The sequence below is a fragment of the Dermochelys coriacea genome, chromosome 10 (assembly GCF_009764565.3).
Source record: "Dermochelys coriacea isolate rDerCor1 chromosome 10, rDerCor1.pri.v4, whole genome shotgun sequence".
Lineage (NCBI taxonomy): Eukaryota > Metazoa > Chordata > Testudines > Dermochelyidae > Dermochelys > Dermochelys coriacea.
Window position 1 is genome coordinate 52,708,154 of NC_050077.1, and position 22,744 is coordinate 52,730,897.

A 22,744-nucleotide genomic window follows, 5' to 3' on the forward strand; every position below is an offset into this window, starting at 1 on the left:
TTTCAGATAGAAATCAGTTGTAGGTGCAGGTTACTGCTTAACATGTTAAATATGGTGAAGAAGGCAGTCAGACTTTCAGTACACAGTCCAGCATATTAAACCACATACCTCCATTACTCCTCACACAGAGTCAATGTAAAATATTTTTCTTCAGTGCAATATTTACTTATACTGGGCAGCTACATGTTAAAACTCCAAATATAGTTGGAAACTACTATTCTATAAATGGTGTATTATCTGTGCACGAACAACGTCCAGTATTTATATAATCACAAAAAGAAAAGGAGTATTTGTGGCACCTTAGAGACTAACAAATTTATTTGAGCATAAGCTTTCATGAGCTACAGCTCACTTCACTGGATGCTGTAGCTCACGAAAGCTTATGCTCAAATAAATTTGTTAGTCTCTAAGGTGCCACAAGTACTCCTTTTCTTTTTGCGAATACAGACTAACATGGCTGCTAATCTGAAACCTGTCATTATAAAATCACAGGATTTAAAGTTTACTTTTTAATTCACAATTTTACAAGATTTTTGGTAGTTATAATCTGATCATCAGAAGGTTGAATTAGGACTCAAGTTTGACATGTTAGTTTTCCCCTTTTTAAGGTTTGAGGAAGTATTAACAAGTCAAGGACATACATATCTATCAGATCAATAAAGTCACCAAAAGCATATGGAAAGGATTTTGGAATCCAAAGGAATGGATCAACTAATATGCATACTTCTACTGGACTTTAAGTTAAAGTTCCCAATGGAAGTTGTCAAATGCAACCCAAACATTCATAGGCTAACCAATTGTTTCTGCTTTATAACAATTCCTATTTACAACCTAGTAACTATACATAATGTCTCATGTTTGTGCACAGTTATGAAGAATTAAGTTAATATTCAGTGCCTTTCAGGTTCTTCAGTTCACCATTTCCGGGTAGGTACCTTTGCCGCTTCAACCATGCGGGCTGTAGAATCTGCCAAAAGTTTAGCCGCAGCTAGAAGCTTTTTAGAGTTGTCCATGTCAATTTCAGCCTCAGCGTCTGACCTCATAGCATTGACAAGATCCGAAGTAGCTTGAGCAAGTACCCTGGCCTGCCGCACCATTTCACCTACAATATTAACAAGTTAAGTTTTGAATTTCTTCACCTTTATCTAAATTTCAGTTTCAAAAATCCCCTACCTAAGACTAAAATAAAATTAGATTTTCTGAAATCCTCGTTTGAATTAAAATTACAAGTAGATACTTCATTGCTCAAAAGCTTTAAACACAAAGTTTTGGAGGTAGACGACAACACAACTGATCATGGGAAACTGGTAACATTTGACTTGCACGAAATGCAGTAGGATGAACATGCATAGCACTATGCTTAATACTAATTATACACCTAATTCTACCTACATGCCTTAGATGAAGTCTTGGCCCCATAGAAGTCAATGGAAGTTTTGCCACTGACTTCAATAGGGTGAATATTTCACCCCTTCACTACAATACTACTGATTTGTTTTCTCATAGGTGAGAAACCATAGGTTCCTTCTTCTTGCTTCTTCCTCAAATGCATCTCAAGAAGCCGATTTTACTGAACTGTACAGAATAATTAAACACTTCTGGCAGAAGTGACTCAGTACCAATTCATCAGTATCAGTGTTAGGGTTTTTAACTTTAAAATAGGCATTAAAGTGATATTACCACAAAGAGTTTACGCATCACTCATGGTCAAGCACAGAGGTCGAATGGAGATGTTTGTTTCTGAAGTGGATGCAGAGCATTTTTAGAACACACTTACTTTATTAAAATAACTGGTACTACACCAAACTCAAAAGCAAAGTGAATCCATTGAAGCTTCTGGATTAACTCTTTGGCTCCCTTCTTTTCCCAAAGGTTAACCAAAGGCAGCAGATGCTTAAACACAACAGTAGGCTTTTGAGCTAAGAAGTCTCAACAGTATATGTTCCAAAGTAGTTTTGACAAGCAAAAAAAATTCCAAAGCTTCCCATACTGCCAGGGGTTTTTCAAATGCTGTAGGAAGTTAACAACGGTGTTTATAAGGAAGTGCCTTCTTAGCACACTCCTCCAGTCCAGAACAGAATATGAATAAAAGTAACAGATTTCACTGCACCTTTATAGCTATCTTCTGACGTGTAATTTTTGCACTTAAAGACCCATAGTTACCAGGAATAAAGGGTAACCCAGCAAGAGGATACTCACACATTTAGCACAATCAGTAAAATGATTTCTTGGTAAACAAGGTGAAAGCAAACAAACATTTTAATATTGCTAAACGTAAATGTATACATCTTAGGAACAAAGAACATAGGCCATTCTTACAGGATGGGGGACTCTACCCTGGGAACCTCTGAAAAAGATTTCGGGTTGTAGATGATAATCAGCTAACATGAATTCCCAGTGTGATGTTGTGGCCAAAATAGCTATTGTGATCCTAGGATGCATAAATAGGGGTACCTCAGGTAGGACCAGAACGGTTATTTTACCTCTATATTTGGCACCAGCGCAACTACTACTAAAATACTGTGTTCAGCTCTAGTGCCCACAATTCAAGAAGAGGGTTCAGAGAAGACCCACAAGAATGATTAAAGGATTAGAAAACATGCTTAAAATGACAGACTCAAGGAGCCCAATCTATTTAACTTAACACAGGGAAGGTTAAAGGGTAACTGCATTACAGTACGTACATGGGGAACAAATATTTAGTAATGGGTTCTTAAATCTAACAGAGAAAGCTATAACACAATCCAAAGGCTGAAAGTTGAAGAGAAATTCAAATGGAAATAAAGCGTAAATGTTTAATGTTGAGACAAATTAACCACTGGAACAATGCAACAAGGGTGGTGGTAGATTCTCCATCATAGACAATATTTAAATTAAAGTAAAAGATACGGCTCTAGGAATTATTATGGGGAGTTCTATAATACCCTGATCTGGGGTATTAACTGTCCCACTAGTATCCCAGAGAAGGGGAGTGGAGAGGGAGGGACCCGGGCCCACCCTGGGGCCCTAGGGATAGCGACAAACCACTTGAACTAGCAATTCCTTCCCCTGGAGTACTTCCCTCTCTGGCCTTTCAGCTTGTGGGGCTTCCTGCCCTCTCTCTGCTTGGGCCAGGTTTCTCCCAACCCCTTTTGTCTGTGGAGTCCCTCTGCTCTGCACAAGCCGGTTCTCCTTTAGCTAGGGTCTTGGTCTTCTGGCCCGCCACAGCACTTCTCCAAACTCTCCTCTGCTTCCCTCCAAAACTGCTCTCCTTCAAACTGCTCTCTGCTCCAACACCAAACCACTCTGCTTCAACTTCTCCAACTGTCTGATTGAAGCAGGGGGTTTTTATCAGGTGACTGGCTTCAGGTGCTCTAATTGGCTTCAGGTGCTCTAATTAATTTATAGCAACAGGGAATAAGGCTCATCATCCTAGGGCTTACATATCTCCCCTCGACCACCCTCCTGCTGCCCTCTGGCCCCATGCTGTATCACAATATGTAGTAAACAGGGTCCTTGGGACAGCAAGAGAGGGTAAATCAGTTCCTCAAAGACAAAGGACAAGCCAATGACTCGAGTCAGTTGTCATCAAGGTTAATTGGCAAATCACCTGTCAAGTGGCCATTCTTTGACAATGAAGGGGAGCAGGAACAGATCCATCTGCATTTTAGGGAACCCCTTTCACTATGAAATGTCTGTTTCCTCAGCAGCTGGAGGGAACTTTACCTCGGGATGACCCTCAGGAAAATGCATTTCAAATGCACTATGAAAGTGAGGGGCAAAAACACCCCAGGTGTTATCTTTCTTTCTCTCTCTCTCTCTTTCCCTCCCTCTCTCTCTCTTTTTACCTAAGATCACAAAGAAACCAGTCCTTTGACTTTCAGGGAGGTCCTGACCTGAGAATTCGGTCAGCAATGCTGCTGGGAACCTGCGGAAACGATTTTACCCTGAACCAAATCTACCTTAAATTTAGTTTTAGTTACTAGAAAGTGTTTTATATTTATTTCTCTTTTAACCATTTCTGACTTTAATGAAAAGAAAAGGAGTACTTGTGGCACCTTAGAGACTCATCAAATTTATTAGAGCATAAGCTTTCGTGAGCTACAGGAAGTGAGCTGTAGCTCACGAAAGCTTATGCTCTAATAAATTTGTTAGTCTCTAAGGTGCCACAAGTACTCCTTTTCTTTTTGCGAATACAGACTAACACGGCTGCTACTCTGAAACCTGTGACTTTAATGAGTTATACTTGTATTCTCTTCAATCTCTCAGTAGTAAAATAAATTTTTTTTAATAAAAAACTAACCCAGTGTTGTGTTTAAACTGAAGCGTTTGGGTAAATCAATAGAAGTAGCAAACTGCTGAATACTGATCCTTTACAGGGGCAACAGACCTATAATATCTGAAGTGCCTAGGATAGGGCTAGATAGTGCAGAAGACATGTATTGGGGAAAATTCAGAACCAGAAGTGTTTTAGGGACATCCTACAACTAGTAACCCAGGCTGGTAGAAGCCAGGGTGTGACTGGAGTGTTGCTGACAGGCTGCTGGGGTCAGAGCTGTTGGACTAGGGCTGCAGCTATACGCAGACACTCAGGGTGTGACCTGTGTGCAGTTTGGTTGTTTGTGAATGGCCCAGACTGGGAGTGACAACAGCAAATCATCATGAGGCACCCTAGGCTGCAGGGCAGGTGGTGACACAGTCCCTCACTGGTCTGGATTGTACCCTTGAATGTGACAAGCATCACATGCATGTATGGCTGTGAACTGTATATAAACACTATCCAAAGTAACCTTATCCAAGGTTTCTGTAATCTTCTTTGCTAGGAGTCAAGACATCACATAATATATGGTTTACATGTGGCACACAGATAGTTCACACAACATATATACATGCAGGACAGCATATTAGTTAAGCCATAATTTTGAGTGTCTTATTCTCTTGATGTCCCTGAGTAAAAGGTTTAGGATACTGTACTACAGTTTCCATTTTGAGGGTGAGGGATGGGTTAATTAATGATATTTTTAATTTGCTCTGTATCTGCTTGGCAATACCTTACTCTGCAGCAATTTCTCACCAAAATCATCATCTTAGTGCTAAAAATAGCACAGAGAATTTGCCAAACCAATCTCATCTCCTTATGTCCTAGCCCAAACATAGCACAATTGAAAAGAGAGTCAATTTAAAGCTCAAACATCTGACAAATTTCCTCTCCTATATTTACTCATACCAAAGATGACTATAATGGGGAGTTGTTCCACATTGCACAGGTAAAAGCTCTGAGTATATTTCATTTCTGTGTTACCCTATTAGAGTGAGTTTCCTGTGTTTGGGTGAATATATAGTAAAAGCAGTAAAACATTTAAAAACAGGATAATGTGACAACGAACCCACAACCATTGGAAGGGGATACCAGAGGAATTTTTAACAAAAAAAAAATATTTCAAGGAGTTTCAGTTAATTGACTAGACTTCAAGTAGATGGTGTTCCTATAATTACATCATAACCATTCATAATGCTCATTAGTTAGAATAGTTTGGTCTCAACATTTCACATTTCTGTAATGGAGTTGTACATCAAGCTCATCAAACATTAGGCCCCTGGTTGGTTTGGCTCCAACAGCCATGTTCTTTAAACAAAGAGCTTAAAGGTTCAAAAGCTACACTATAAAAGCCAAGCCCATAATGGAAACAAAATTCTTGCCTGCTAAGTCTAGTCAGGTAAATAAATCTTTAGGGAGCTAATTACTGGCAAACAATAAAATAGCTGATTGAGCACTTTAACAGGCAGTCTTCACATTTAGAGATACAAAACTGCTATAACATTCTCATGACGTGAAGCAGTGCAACACAACCAGCAAGACATGAGACATCATATACACGGCATCCCTGATTTTCCAGGCACGATATTAGTTGTGTTAGCAGAGCTCTATAAGCATCCGTTATATAATTTAAAAGACTCAACCTCACCTGCCCACCGCACACTTACAGGTGCTTTAATGATATAATATTGTGGTTAGAATGACTGCTCACGGGAGCACAAGCCTTTGGGCACCACAAGAGATAAGGATTTCTGACTTGCATTACTTGAAATGGGTATACGTCGGAGTGAATTTGAGTCAGACAGAAGTAATATCCCCGTAAGAGAGAGTATGAAGATAAAGCAGCTCACCAGCATCCCCCATCGAACTGAAGATACTTTCAGTGACACACATAATGGTATCCGTTGCCTGGTCATAGCGTCCAATGGGCTCTCCCCTGCTTGCAAACTGACGGACGTGCTGCAAGAGGTCATTCAGGGCCTGGCTGACTACACTGGCTGCTGCACTGACCTGCTTCAGCAGCTCAGAGTCATCTGTGGCAGCCTGACAGGCTCTGACACAATTCTCCACTGAACGATCCACCAGTTTTCCAGCCTCGATCAGCTGTTCCTGGCATACGGGAGAGCTGATAGTGGGGCTCACAACCTACATTGAGAGAAAACACGGTGTTCAGAAAAGATTTAATAGGCCAGAAGTTATCAGCCCACTGCTAAAAGATAACACATCCTTCTCCTTAGCATTCAGAAAACAGCTTATTCACCTACTAACAGTTGCCATACCATAGCATGAAGTACTGCAGTTATCTACTACTATAAGAAAAGAGATTAGTAATGTACATCATACAACAGCACAGTAATGGTTGGTAATTACCACTGGATGATTACCACTGGAGGCTATCAAAGAGTTAAAAATGTCCTTGCACTTTTAAGTTAAGACTTTTCTGGATTACGGAACAAATGGAGAAATACATGAAGTTGGTTCTGAATGGCAGGTATGGGGCAGATTCTGGCAAGATAGCTTCAGTCATTTCACACAGCTCTGTATCCTAGAATTTCACTTGAAGAAAGCTTATCATAGAGACTGTGATCCTTTACTGAAGTTTAATTAAAGTTGGTATTGCAAAGCCTTCCACTGTCAGCCAATATTTTGCTAAAGCCAAAAATAACTCCTGGAAAAACAGATAAGAAAATTGCATGTCTGAAAGCACTAACTACCAAGCTGAGCGATCCATGAATGTGCTCTAATGATGCAATAGATTCAGTTCACATCAATCAGGTATGTCAAGTAAGTTACAGGCAAAGGAAAGAAGTCAGATAGGTGTTTTTCCACAAAAGAAAAAAATGACACTGACTGCCTTGTGCCATCCTGTGGAAATTTAAAAGCAGTCAGAACATCACATCCAGTTAATGATCTTACATATTCATTATACAAAGCCCGGCAGCCACAGCAATAAAGTAGAAAATACGGAAAATTGAATACTGCAAATTGACTATTAATTTAATTATAATCCTCTTGGGTGTTCTACAATATTTAAACGCTCATTTTCCAACAGCAATTAACCCTAAGAAAGCCAAACCCACAGATCACAAATATTTTGTACTTTCATGTGCTAAAGCTTTAAAGTTTCAAAATGAAAACAGAAAAGGAGTACTTGTGGCACCTTAGAGACTAACAAATTTATTTGAGCATAAGCTTTCGTGAGCTATAGTTCACTTTGCATCCGATGAAGTGAGCTGTAGCTCACAAAAGCTTATGCTCAAATAAATCTGTTAGTCTCTAAGGTGCCACAAGTATTCCTTTTCTTTTTGCGAATACAGACTAACACACCTGCTACTCTAAAAAATGAAAACTGTAACATTTCTCCAAACAGAGCCACATGGAACACAGTGATTCTATTTGAGATTTTGCTCTATGTGGATCGGAGCTCCTTTGTATTTTTCTTAGGCCAACTCTCAATACTCAGGCAAAACTGATGGGTCTCTCTTTGTTCCCATCAAAAACTGTGAAATGATGCAGAAGCACATAAATCTGAACACAAACCTTTTCTGCAAACTTGGCTTGAATTTCAGTTATGATGAAAATAATGCAATTGAACGTGTGCTGGGGCTTATAGGTTTTATTAAACATTTCACACAACTCCACAGCAAGCTGTGTTTCTCAGAGTAATATTTTCAGCATTTTTATCAATATTAGCAATACAGCAGGCCATATCAGTTATCTACGGACCTTCCTCTGGAATAGTATGGCAGCACTTCATATTCTAAAGGCTGCCCTTTGATGTTCTTGTTGTAATCTAACAAGAAGCCAAACTATAAACACATTAATTAGCAATTGTTTAATAATGATATACTAGAGAAACTGTCTAGTCTGGGCTGGCCCAAAGGGGAAACAAAAGAAGGAAGGACATGCTTCATTAAATAATCACTACCCCTGGACGGCCAAGTTGCGAAATGCTCACAGCAGCAGCAATTGACACCGGCTAGAGCAGGCAACTGAGAAACAAGGCACTATCCAAGGTGTCTTGGGGACAGAACCCTAAATATCTCTGCATAGTTTTATGTTTTCATAGGAGCTCTAACTCCAGGATATTCAAGGATAACGGATTAAAACATATCAACAATACACCCAGGGAAGACTGTGAATGAGTGTGTAACATACTGAAACAACGCATTGCCCCTTTCACGAACACCATTAGTCTTACCTTGGCACATGCCACAAGCTGAGAGGTGGATAGTGCACATTGCGTAGCAGCAGCAATAACCCTGTTCTGCAGAACCATATCCTCAGCAACTTGAGCCACATTCTTAGCCTTCAACACCAACATGGCAGCAGCATTTGCAACAGCTTTGGCAAGACTCATCAGAACATCCTGGCAAAACAAAGGATAAAACTTGACCTAAGCTGTCAGAAATACTCACTAGCGTCTATATTTTGGATTCTTTAAAATTAAACTAGAATATTCTGATTTTAAGAAGACTCAAAGCATCTACAAAGGGGAAGTTATGGTAGATTCCCAGTGAAACATTGCTATGTATTATCCAGAAATGTTCTTTGTTACACATGGCCTGCTTACAGGGTTGAAATGCTTTGGGCAAACAGGTTACTAAGCTGAGTGAATCAATCACCTTTTGGGAAGGGGCAGAACTACACACTTTGGATTTGTGATAGCCAAATGCAAGATATTGGAGTACAATTTAGAGCTGTAATCTTAGTGTAGACATGTGGGACTACATCACTGTAAGAACATGTGACGTTAGTTACTAGATATGCACACTCAAAACCTGAGTTGATCTCACTGGGTAACTGGTGATCTACAACCATATGTTTTACTTGAGGTCAAGTTGAAGATTTCAGATCTCAAAATGATAACTAACAGGCATCTGACACTGCATATTCAATACAAAGTATGCACTGTATAGAAAAGCAAAAGAAAATCACACTGCAACCTTAATTTATAAACAGGTGCAAACAGTGTGGCTGGCGGCTATCCATTTGCTAGTACAGTTTTCTTTTACACTATAAAATAATGGCTCCAAGCTGTAACTCCTCAGAGGCCCCAGCTCCAGATTATGTTTTCTTCTTGAAGACAAATACATTTGGTTGTTGGAAGCTGTATAAGTGGTTTAATGCTTGTATTGCTATTATTCAAATACACAACTCATTTAAAATTCTGCTTCCAATGTGCTTCAATTATTTTTGATACAACAGAGCCAAATTTATTATTTATAAATAAATAAAATAACCCTACTATTTTGTTAAGCAGCATGCCTTCTTGGACATTACATCAGTAGTTTTTCAATGCAATTTTAATTATGTTAACTAAATGCAATAGGTACTCAAGGAGAGTAGATGAAGTGAGCTGTAGCTCACGAAAGCTTATGCTCAAATAAATTTGTTAGTCTCTAAGCTGCCACAAGTACTCCTTTTCTTTTTTGCGAATACAGACTAACACGGCTGCTACTCTGAAAGGAGAGTACGTCACCCTGCTGTATCAATGCACTGGCAAACAACAAAACTGCTGTCTAAAGGTCCAAAAATATTGGATTTATACAATCATAATGGTTCTACCACTCACTGAAAGCATACTGTATAAGCAAATAGTACTAAAATGGTCTGAACTGCATGTGACAGAAAACAGTGTGTATTTTGTGCACTGGATTTTTACTGTGGGTCAGGATAAAATCATTTAAGTCTACTAAAATTGGCAAGTTATAGGAATTAAAAAAAAAAAATCTGAAAGGACTAGAAGGCCAGGTAAAGGGCTCCCTAATACTGATTGAAAAGTCTAGGCTCTTCCATAAAACAATTAAGGATGCATGGGGCTGTGATAGATATTGGACTATGAATACAACATTACTGAAACACATGGACAGCTTTATTGTTCGAATAAGTGTTTAAATTGGCTATTAAGTTCTGTTGAGATATGTCTCACATACAGTATACTCTATCTGCTGTTGTAAATTACTTCTTTTTGGTTCTAAGGCAAACCTGTTCTTGACACCAAGAAAAACAATCAGGGCATATTTCTTATCAAGCATTTAACAACCATGGTTCTAAATTATTAATGGATGAATGGAGTATTAATCCACATAGGAAACATGCTGTGCTAATTGATAATATTCATCTTCTTAAGCTGAATGAAAGAGAAAAGTGTTGAGAGAAATAAAACAAAACTAAATTTTTAAACCTATTAAAGATTTGGACCAGTTCAAATTTTGGACATAATTACAGACATCTTTTCACCTAATCAAAGTGAAATACAAAAGACTTGCATACAGACGTAGGATAACATTACTGTGAACCTTACATACAGCAGCAAGCTCCACTGTGGAATTGCATGGTACTGGCAGTGAGCAACTCATATGATCTTACCTGAAATCTTTCATCAGTTTCATTCTCTCCTATCTGTCTCAGGAGCTCCCCACTGGCTTGCCCAATGCTTCCAGCTGCAGTTAAAACTGTTTGGCGAGGCTACAAAACAGGTTAATGAAAGCATAAACATTTTTCTTTAACTTCATAATTCTCTCAAGACACCTTTGTTAGCCCCTTTACTGTATACAGGGTAATGCCACTGAACTCTCTACTCAAGATACCTCTTGGAGTATTCTTACTTTTCCGTATTCCTACTTAATTTATCCTGCAGCATCTTAATGACACATGTATCAATATGTTGCTGAGTGTGAGAAGAAATCTGATCAGCTTTAATACACATCATAGCAGCTGAATGAAAGGTATGTGTTGGACAGCTTTTATTGCAATCTGCTTGGAAGTGGTCACAGATTTCTGGTTTTGCCTTAAAATTGCAAAGATCCAGGGCAAATGGATAGCAGCCACAAACTCAGGCCAGATTGTCTGAAATATTAAATTCTGTCTTGCTCAGTACAATTTCCTATTTCCATAAATTTTGATGGAGACTGTAGTTTAATTCTCCTTTTACCTGTTGCTACATGCGACCCTGATATTAAAGACAAAAAAAAATCAGATACCAGCCCCACTTACTTCCTAAGTAACTTGTAACTGAGTTTTTATAGCATTTGAGAGAAAAGAAAAAAATGGTAACACTTTTTTCAACATTTCCAATAAAAATACAGAATGGAATATTATTGTGTCTTCAGATTGCCTCAATTTAAAAAGTAATAAATCAAAACCGCCTCCCCCACCAAAAAAAAATCCTCCCACAAATAGGGAATGAATAAAGGAGGTGGCAGCAGGCTTCTGTCAAATAAAGAATATACAGATAAAGATTTTTAGGGTTGAATCAATTTCCCCATCTCTGCTGTTAGAGCTCACTTTACGAAGTTGCCCCCCAACCACTCAAATATGCCCCTTATGACTGGCTAGCATCTTAATGGGGCTGTTTGCAGTTGGCACTGTGCCACAGTGCAGAATCAAAGCCAGCGACTTGATTTTTCAATACTAGCCAGATAGCAGTGAGTCAGTAGCCACCCGAAGGCTTTGCAAACAACTTGTGAAAATCTACTTCTTATAAATAGCATTATAAATACATGTGTCACTTGACAACGGATAATGCATACAACATCAAACACTGAACCTGGCCATTTACAATACAAGAGCATGACTGGATACAAAAGTGTGGATACAATACAGTGAAACAGCTGGCTGATATATGAAAGAGGAAACAGATGGGTGAATATTAACCAGGAGGCTCTTCTAGGATCAAGGTGCTGCACTTAAAGGCATGAAGTCAGAGGTATGTGGAGGACACAAAGAAAGCAGTCAGGAGAAGTACTTGGGGATTATAGGGGAAACAGTGGCAGGAGAGGGATGGGAAGACACACAGCCTGGAAAGAGCCATTCTGGTTAATTGGATAAATGCTTTATACCCAAACACTTTAATTGAGGGTAATGCATTTCAGCCAAGGAGAGCATGTGAAAGCTCACTGCGTGTGTGCTTATTCTCACCTCTCCTGAGGTGGGCTGCACCGCTTTCAGCAGGTCCGAGACAGCACCCGCCAGAGTCCGAGCAGCTTTCAGGAGGTCCTCCCCACTTCCAACTTCATCGTCCATTAGGGCAGCAAGCAGTTTCACACCCTTGGACATCTCAGTCAGGTTAGAAGAGATGGTTGTAATTGCACATCCCACAGCCGTGTAATCAGTGTCAACCGGGTCACCTGTATAAGTGAAGGGAATGATAAGTGCAGAAGCAAGGAGTACAGCACAAGCTGGTTTCTGGTCAGATAATTAGAAGTAAAATTGAAGGGGATAAAGAAGACTTGACTAGATAATTCAGGCATCATTTTGAAAATTTAGCATCTACTATCAACTGTTCTTGCCCATATATACAACATATGTACGTTCTAATGGAATTTTTTCTCTTCATGACTGTCCAGGTAAGCAAAACATCCACAATTTCTGTTACCTCTCCCATATTCACTATATGGAGGGACCCAAAGAAATGCAGTATTGAACACTAGTTGCCTTTACACATCTTATACCTAACTTGCAATACAGAGAAAAACTGAAAAACGATGCAAGACACAGGACCAGACAGACCAGAGCAAGCCATTTGTCTACACAACTAAATATCCTGCCTCTAGAAGTGGCCAATAAATGATACTTCAGAACACCCATATAAAAATATTACTCTCATTTCATAGAATAGAATACCATGGTTGGAAGGGACCTCAGGAGGTCATCTAGTCCAACCCACTGCTCAAAGTAGGACCAATCCCCAATTTTTGCCCCAGATCCCAAAATGGCCCCCTCAAGGATTGAACTCACAATCCTGGGTTTATCAGGCCAATGCTCAAACCACTGAGCTATCCCTCCCCCCATTTACCTGAAGCGAGTAAAATATTAGGTTTTATCTTCATCAGGGAAGCGTTAATGGATTCTGTGCAAACATTGGTTAAAAAAAAGACAATAAGGTCTGTTTCAGTCATAAAGGCCATTTGTGTATTTGGAGGAAAATATATTCCTGCACATCTCCTGGGCAGCCTCCACTTGTTGAAAAGAGGTTGGTACATACACAACAGCAGCCTGGCAAAGTCCAATCCCTGTAATTTACCTGCTGTGAGGTTAACAACAGAGGCAGTTCCTGCAGTGATAGCATCAACCTGAGAGTGAATTTCATGTTTTGATTCATCAACTTTGTTCTGAACCCATACCCTCGATGCCTAGAAAGAAACATCATCAGAGTATTAAGGACTGCAATGCCATGCTGCAAGTGAAATAAACTCAAGATGGGTAATGGGTAAAGTTCTTTACAGGCCCTTGATTCTTTCAGAAGCCTTTTAAATGAAGCAGATGGCATCAGCTAAGCTATTAGGCTGAAATAACTGTAAGTTCTTCCTTACAGTAACTGCTAGATCATAGGTTGACAGCTCTGATTTCTGGGTAAATGCCATAAATACGGTGTCAAAATGGTGCACAGGGAAGGACACAGAACGTCATCTGGTTCATCATGGCGATTCACCAATTTTTTTGCCTCTACTCCACCCCAAAATTGGATCCAAAGTGGTGTTCCAGAGCTGACAGGCTCCATATCCCATGAACAAATATAGCTAAGAAGCCACATAAGACTATTTAAACAGACAGGCTTGAGCCAAAAATTTCTAGAACCAAAAATAGGTGAGGAACCTTGAGATGTATCTGACAGGATTACATCCATCCTTCTTTAGGGTCATGAGCTATCTGTATACAAGCTGTGCCTTCTTCAGTATCTTGGTTTTGCTTTACAGCCACTCCTTCAATTTCTCCCCTCAGGAGCTATTACTACAACAGTCCAAGTGGCAGTTTGCCCCTGATTTACTGACTCAAGTTTTCCCCAGTCACATGCGTGTAGACCCATTAAAGTAAATGTGATTGCAAAGGTGTGCAGGAAGGGACAACTGGGTCCACGCTGTATAGCCTCAGAAGGTTAATATGAGTCAAACAGAACAAGATATTCTTACAGATTCCTTTAAGTAAACAAGGATTTTCATCTTATTTATAAAGCTGTTGAGATATCTATCTACATCCAGGGACAACGAATAAGCTCTGATGTAAATAACTCAAGCTGTTTAGATGAATCCCTATAGGGATCACATGAATTAACTCACCATATCTTGTCCTAGAGGTGGTAGGTTATCAACTTCACTGAGGTCGGACTGTGCCTGCTGAACAGCGTGCATACTCGTATTAATAGTCCCCATCAAGGCCTGCTGTGCTGAGGTCTGTGAAATAGACAAGGAAAATTCATGTCTGCCAAGCTGCAAATGATGATTCAGGTGGATCTGAAATGTTTTCTACTATACACTAAGTAAATGAGATTAAATCGTTAGACTTGTGTAAATGGGGAATTTTATTTTGATTGTTCTGTTTCTAGCCCCAGTCTCCTCCTAGGCCATACAGAAAGAATGCTTGTGCTGGTCTGAATGGTATGGGTTTGCCAGAGAGCCTGAATGGGCAGGTTGGTTTCTAAGCATCACACTAGCGCTCTAGAGAGGACAGTAAAAAAAAAAAAAAAAAAAGCAAGTAATGCACATCACTGTCAATGTTAACAGGTCCAATTGCCAGATCCAAGACAGCACTTATTCACTAGCTCCCTATCTCCTCACTGCCTTTGATTCCCATCTTTACTTAATACATACAGTTTCATGGTTCCTTAGTGGGTAAGCCATGGCAGCTCAGAAATTTCCAGAATTAATGGACCATGTTAGTAGCACCTGGCTCTCAGATGCACATCTTTGGGCCCAAACCAGGAAGAGGAATCCTGAGAAAAGATGGGAAAGGAAGCGACAGCCAAATCCAGTCAGCCTCCCAAAGTACTTGTCTGCTCTATTTCAAACTTGTACAACTTTGAGAAACTTGATCAGCTCCCATGCACGAGATGAAAACCGGATGAGCTTTAAGGAGGAGGAAGCTTTTCAGTACAGTAACTCTTTGCTATTAATTGAGAACACGAACTCCCCCCAAACTGCAGCAATGTCACAGGAGCTGCAAAATCCTAGAAACTTCACATAGGAAGACCAAGTTTTTGCTGATAGGACTGACCTGTCTACAGTGCACCTGGTTTCTGGAACAATTTATGTGCTTTCCACATTGCACATAAAACTATTATTAGAAAAGGCATTCATGCTCCATGCCACATTTTCACAGAGCAACTCAGGGATTTCTCTACTTTCAGACAGAGGGGATAGTTTTTGCTATTACTATGTTAATTTCCATAAATCTTTCATAAACGGAGCTAAGGGGAAGCTAATATTAGAACACAAAGTGCAGAGAAGAAACTTACAAGCAAACATAAAAACTGAAGCATGCTGACCAGTAACATTTGAGCCAACAGGGGTAATACAGGTTTAACCAGGGGTGCATCCTCATTGATTTCCATTGCTATGGTTTTAGTCCGAGTCTGAATTTATCTTCCTAGTCCCGCCAAGACTGGCGGAAACAGCTGAATATCATGTTTTAAGATTTTTATTATCTAACAATGCAAAACGATCACTCAGACATTTCTCTGATTCAGCCTCAAGGCTGTTTAAAATATTTTGCTATTCTCAGTTATATGTATTGTAAAAAAACAGGATTTTTCACAATCAGCAAGTCCACTATTCATGTAAAAAAGTACCACTGTCTTCTTGTCATGAGTTCTATAAATGTGAACATGAGTTTTGAATTTACTTCCATGTTAGCATCATCAGCTTCCTGGAATTTGATACTCTATTAGCTTCATCAGGAGTCATTCTAAAATCAAACTGACATCTATGTGATATGGCTGCTGCAGAGTTGAAGGCTTTGAAGTGCTGTGGGATGAGTATGTATTGTTATATGCATTACCTACTGATGAGTTAATTAATATTTTTCTGAATTATGCTACTGTGATATTATGAAAAGCTGCCCTATATTTAGGGTATCTAAAGCATATGTATAGGCCTTCTTTAATAGAGCCTTTAAAATTAAATAAATGGTCTTATTCAATATATGTTTAAAAACTAGTAGACACAAAGGGTAACTTTTACAGTTACAGTTGTATGGAGAAAATAAAATTATATTAAAATGACTGTTTAATAAAGTAAGCTTAATATTCAAATCCAGTGGCAGCACTAAAAAAATCAACAGTATATACTCGGAGCTATCAACAGACTTCATAGGAATATACAAAGTAGAAAGCGATGCCTAGAGAAGTGATTTTTTTAGAACACTGTAAATAGATACATATTGTATTTTTCATACAATACCGCTTGCCCTTAACAATATTTAGCCTTCCTACCCTCTTTCCCAGCCCATGTCAAACAGGTTTATAATTACTTTAAGAAAAGTTTTAAAGCAAAAAGGGAGGAGTAAAAAGCTGGACTACGACTATGTTACTTTGGGTGTTTCAAGGAAATTGAAAGTGTGCAGTTTAATAGGAGAGTCAGCCAAACAGTGCAGTAAAACAACACAGACAGCTCACAACCCTTATCTAATAACAGGGTGTGCACACATATTTCAAACCACTCACAGCACAGGCTACACGGGCTGGTTTCCAAGGACATTATAAAACAAACAGGTTGCTCACCAGGGGAGGCATGTGGCCTCTGTGCATTTGCCCAATCATGACTTGTTGCTGGGGAGAAGGCATGCTGCCAATATTGAAAGTCTCTGGGCCACTGGAGCCTGAACGCATCACAGCGGGCAATGCCACCGAGCCATGTTCTACCTTCCCAGTTCGGTTGAACTGCTGCTGCAAGATGGTAGATCTGAAAAGGGAATGCACATTAGAATACAGCAGCAAACAGCGAGCAGTTAACAGCAGAGTTTCTGTGGGAGTTTGGCCTGAGAGAAGAGTGGTGATTTTGTGTTCTGTTCAGAACAGAGCAAAAAATCACTACTGGAGAGATTTGTTCTAGGTATGAGGCTTGATTCGGTGCTTGCTGATATCCCTTAACAAGGGGCTGGTGCTGACATAGTTTGGCTAGGTTAAAAAGCTAGTCACTAGCGAACACTGGAGCAGCGAACAGCTAGCAGCAGCTTCCGTGGGAGGGAGCTAGGGGGAGGGTCCTCCAATTACTTTTTTTCCCCCCTAGGAATAGGGTCTAAGAAAATAACGCAATGATGGCTACTGAGGCAACACGAGAAGCAACCCGAGGAGGAGAGGAGAGAACGAAGATGATGGGATGCAGAAGCTGCTGATGCACATAATCTTTGAGGGGGTATCTGATGGAAATTACTTATACCTGATGGAACTCATGGCAGAGAAGTTCAATGATTAGATATACAGCTGGAGACAATAAGGAAATGCAGACACGGATCTGAAAGCATAATGCAGGAGAGGAGAAAGGAGGTGGTACAGACAACTCAAGATTCGAAGACACCTGCTGAACAAAAGGACCTGGAGGGTGACCCATGGAAGAATATGACCATGAAGGACAAAGCAGAGGAAGAGATCGGCTAGTGGTGGTGAAACTGAATTTGCTGCACTGGAGAATGAGGAGAAGAAACAGGCAGAAGATGGGGTGGCAAGGAAGAAAAAAAGATGAGACAGTCTCTACAGCACAGTTGAAGAGATCACAGAGATTGCCAGGGACCAGAGCCTAAGGCAAAATGAGGGTGATGTACAGGGGATTGCGAGAGAGAACGTAAAACAAATTCATCCCAACACCAGGAAGAGGTGGTCTATGTGACTGGGGACTCTATACTCAGAAGAATCGACAGATCAGATCTAGAGAACTGAAGAGAGTACTGTCTCCCAGGATCGAGGGCACGGAATGTGGACATGAGGCTGAAGAGGATACTGACAGAAGTGGGGGGGAAATCCACTGATTGTGCTGCATGTCAGGATGAATGACACTGCTGGATTCCCATTGGAATGGATCAAGGATGACTACATGTGGCTGGGAAAGACACTTTGAGAAGTGGAAGCTCAGGTGATTTTCAGCAGAATGTACTTCCAGTCCCTAGAGAAGGTGGCAAAGGCGTGATAAGATAATGCAGATCAACAGATGGCTCAAGGACTGGTGCTAGGAGGAAGATTTTGGGATGATTGAACATTGGGAGGCATTCACAGAAAGAAGAATCTTCTCGACTGATGGACTCCACTTGAATATCTGGTGTATTAATCTTCTGGGATCAAGATGGGCATGACTGATAAGATGAGTTTTTAACGAGGAGATGAGGGGAAAAGATTGGGAGAGACTCATGAAATTTCCACCCCCGGCTTCAACACACAGTAGGAGGAATACGAGTTAAATAAAGACAGAGTAAGGGATAACAGAACACCACAAAATGAGAAAACTGGGTTATGTCTGAGGGAAACAACTGAAAGGCTTTTACATGAATGCAAGGAATCCAGACAATAAAATGGAGAAACCAGAACTACAGGTGCAAGAGGTCAAACCAGATATTATAGGGAATATTATACATAGTGGAATAGTACTCATACCTGGAATACAGGTATTGTAGGTTATATATTGTTAAGGGAGAGAAAAATAAAGATAAAGTTGGGGGTAGCATAGATAATTGAAACAGTAAATTGTAAAGAATTATGAAGTGATATTATGGATAACACAGCATTTCTTTGGGTCAAAATCACTTTGGGAAAGGATTGTAAAAGAGGTTCTGCTGAGGCAGTGTTAAGGTCTGCTATAGACTCCCAGGGTCAGACGAGGATATGGATAGTGATCTCTAATATTATTACAGAGATAAGTAATTTTGGGAGTTGGGTCATAATGTGAGGCTAACTTCCCAGATACAGATTGGAGAACAAATGCTACTTCTACTGTTAGGGCCCAGTTATTTCCAGTTGTTTCTTCATCAAATCATCACTGAACCAACAAGAAGTGATCTGCAGAAGTTGTTTTTTACCCACGAAAGCTTATGCCCAAATAAATCTGTTAGTCTTTTAGGTGCCACCGGACTCCTTGTTGCTTTTGTGGATACAGACTAACACGGCTACCCCCTGATACTTAACAAGAGGTGATGTAATTTTAGATTTTGTTTTAGTAAGTAGTGAGGACATCACAAAAAAGCTGGTCATAAGAAATAACCTTGGATTGAATGATCATAAATTGATTCTGTTTATATTAAATGAAAAGATAATCCAAATCCGGTAATTAACCATGGCTTTTGATTTCTAAAGGGCAGGCTTTGTGATATTAGGGAATTAGTTATAATTTTTACTTGTTCATAAGCTAAATATTTTTGGTAAAAAAGTGACGCATCAAAGAGCGGGGGTCGGCTTATAAACGGGTCTACACCAAAATTTCATTATTTAAAACTCTACGGAATCATTGAATTGAGTATCAAATACACCTTCGTTTTATTTACCTTGAGTGTCTGCAGGCATGGAGCCTCTCAGTTCCCTGTGGCTGAGGTTCACTGTTCCCAGCCAATGGGAGCTGCGCGCCACTTCCTAGGCACCCATTGGCTGTGAATGGCAAACCGCGGCCATTGGGAGCTGAGGGGCTCCATGCCTGTGAACGCTCCAGGTAAACAAAATGTCCAGGCCTGCTAGCAGCTTACCCTAACGGGCCAGGAACCGAAGTTTGCCAACCCCTGAAATATAGGGTCGGCTTATGAAAGGGTCATACAGTTTTTGCTATTTTTACCTATCCATCTTGGGGGGGTGGGAGGGGTCGGCTTATAAATGAACGGGCCAATGAACAAGTATATATGGTAAATAAGTCAGCTGGACTGAAGAGCTCAAGGACTTACATGGAGAGATGACTTGGAAATTCTTCAAATCAACTATACAAAACCTATCTGAAATTCACATGCCAAGAAAAGGAAAAAACTTGTAGAGAAAGGCTCCAGACCCAGCTGGAAGAATAACCACCTCACAAAGGTTTTTATGAGTAAGCAGAGAGCTTATTGGGCAGCGGTGGACAATCTGCAGTCCATGGGCTGCACGCAGTCCATCAGGGTAATCTGCTGGTGGACCGGGAAACAGTTTGTTTACATTGACAGTCCGCAGGCACGGCTGCCCGCAGCTCCCATTGACCGGGATAGGCGAACTGCGGCCACTCGGAGTTGCAGGCGGCCTGTGGACAGTTAATGTAAACAAATTGTTTCGCAGCCCACCAGCAGATTACACTGACGGGCCATGTGCGGCCCAGGGGCCACAAATTATCCACCACTGCTGTAAGGAATGGAAAAAAGGGTTGATTAGCAAAGAAAGCTACATCATGGAAGTTAGAAAAAGTAGGAGTAAAGGGAGAACTGCTAAAAGTCAAGATGAAATAGCTCTTGCCAAGGAAATTAAAATAAAGATTTTTTTAGTTATATAAATAACAAATGGAAGATGTGTTGTGATCAGCGCAATCTATATGAGGGTTGAAGGACCAATCGATCAAGGTGACAAATAACAAGAGACGAAGGAAGAATGAGGTTGGGCTGCTATGCAGTGGAGATTATCTTTAATCTCATTATTGCCCAAAAATTAAATGAATACTTGGCTTCAGTTTTCAAAACAATGATAATATGAAACATGTGCATAAAGGCAGTACATCTGATGGAAATTAGTGTCTAGAAAGGGAAATCATCACATCTGAGGTGGAAGAATAAATTTAAAGGGCTTAATGTGCTCAAATCGGGGAGCCCGGATAGTTTCCATTCCAGACTACTGAAAGAACTGACACATGATATTGCTAGTAGAGTAGCAAGGATTTTTAATAAATCTATCCATTCGGGGGTAATACCATATGACTGGAGAATAGCTAACCTCACACCTATATTTAAAAAAGGGAGCAAAAATAATCCAGACCACACAGACTTGTCAGTCTGACCTCAGTAGTATGCAAAGTTTTAGAGGAAGTTGTGAGAGAAAGAATAATTAAATTCATAGAGATGAATTGTAAAGGGGATGTAATGCAACATGCATTTACCAGACTAACCTGATTTCCTTTTTTGAGAAAATAACTGATTTTTAGATAAGAGAAGTGCAGTAGGTCTAATATACTTGGACTTCAGTAAAGCTTGTTTAGCCTAACTAAAAGAAGGTTGAGGGGAGATATGATTGCTCTCTATAAATATATCAGAGGGATAAATACAGGAGAGGGAGAGGAATTATTTAAGCTCAGCACCAATGTGGACACAAGAACAAATGGGTATAAACTGGCCACCAGGAAGTTTAGACTTGAAATCAGACGAAGGTTTTTAACCATCAGAGGAGTGAAGTTTTGGAATAACCTTCCAAGGGAAGCAGTGGGAGCAAAAGATCTATCTGGTTTTAAGATTCTACTTGATAAGTTTATGGAGGAGATGGTATGATGGGATAATGGGATTTTGGTAAGTAATTGATCTTTAAATATTCAGGGTAAATAGGCCAAATCCCCTGAGATGGGATATTAGATGGATGGGATCTGAGTTACTATAGAAAATTCTTTCCTGGGTATCTGGCTGGTGAATCTTGCCCATATGCTCAGGGTTTAGCTGATTGCCATATTTGGGGTTGGGAAGGAATTTTCCTCCAGGGCAGATTGGAGAGGCCCTGGAGGTTTTTCGCCTTCCTCTGTAGCATGGGGCATGGTTGACCTTGAGGGAGGCTTCTCTGCTCCTTGAAGTCTTTGAACCATGATTTAAGGACTTCAATAGCTCAGACATAGGTTAGGTTTTTCATAGGAGTGGGTGGGTGAGATTCTGTGGCCTGCGCTGTGCAGGTCAGACTAGATGATCAGAATGGTCCCTTCTGACCTTAGTATCTATGAATCTATGAATAAAGCATTGGACATAGTACCACATGGGAAATTATTAGCTATATTAGGGACGATATGGATCAGTCCTAGCATGTAAGGTGGGTAAGGAATTGGCTAAAGAGAAGGCAATGTGTTGTGCTGAAAGGTGAATGATCAAACTGTAGAGCGGTAACTTCTGTGGTTCCTCAAGGATCAGTCTTGGGACAAATCTTATTCAATATTTTTAAAAATGACCTTGGCACAAAAAGTAGGAGTGTGCTAATGAAATGGGCTGATGATACCAATTTGGGAAGCTTCATCCATACAGAGGAGGATCAGAATATTATACAGGAAGATTTGGATGACCCGAAGACTGGAGTAACAGACACAGGAGAAAATTCAATAGTATAAAGGGTAAGGTCTAAGAAGGGTCACCTAGGGTCTAAGAAGAAGAATTTTTGCTACAAGCTGAGGGCTCATCAATTGGCGCGACAGAGGAGGAAAGAGACCTGTGTATGTGTGGATCAGCCACAGGATGACCACTAGCCACCAATGTGATGCAGCTGTGAAAGAGATAAATGTGATCTTACAATGTATTACGCAACACATTTCCAGTACAGACAGAAAAGTATCAATGCTGTTATAAAAGGCACTGGTAAGATCTCATCTGGAATACTGTGTACAATTCTGGTCACCCATGTTCAAGAAAGATGAATTTAAACTGGATGCAGAGAAGAGCTACTAGGATGATTAGGGAATTGAGGGCCTCTTGAAAACTGGAAGAGCTGGGCCTGCGTAGTCTCGCAAAAAGAAGGCTGAGAATGGATGTGATTATTCTGTGACCATATTGGGGGTA

The 22,744-nt window shown here is 40.2% G+C and overlaps 1 protein-coding gene across 4 annotated transcripts in view; it reads right to left on the bottom strand.

Moving 5' to 3' along the window:
• The window catches only part of TLN2 (talin 2), a 352,127-nt gene that overhangs the window by 117,907 nt on the left and 211,476 nt on the right, over window positions 1-22,744 (bottom strand). For all 4 annotated transcript variants that reach the window (XM_038419198.2, XM_038419194.2, XM_038419199.2 and 1 more), the window contains 8 exons: window positions 16,797-16,977; window positions 14,359-14,472; window positions 13,326-13,434; window positions 12,221-12,429; window positions 10,670-10,768; window positions 8,499-8,666; window positions 6,148-6,442; window positions 936-1,102 (listed from right to left, as the gene is read on the bottom strand). In XM_038419198.2, the coding sequence (XP_038275126.1) occupies window positions 936-1,102; window positions 6,148-6,442; window positions 8,499-8,666; window positions 10,670-10,768; window positions 12,221-12,429; window positions 13,326-13,434; window positions 14,359-14,472; window positions 16,797-16,977 (1,342 nt within the window). The remainder of the gene's footprint in view (window positions 1-935; window positions 1,103-6,147; window positions 6,443-8,498; window positions 8,667-10,669; window positions 10,769-12,220; window positions 12,430-13,325; window positions 13,435-14,358; window positions 14,473-16,796; window positions 16,978-22,744) is intronic.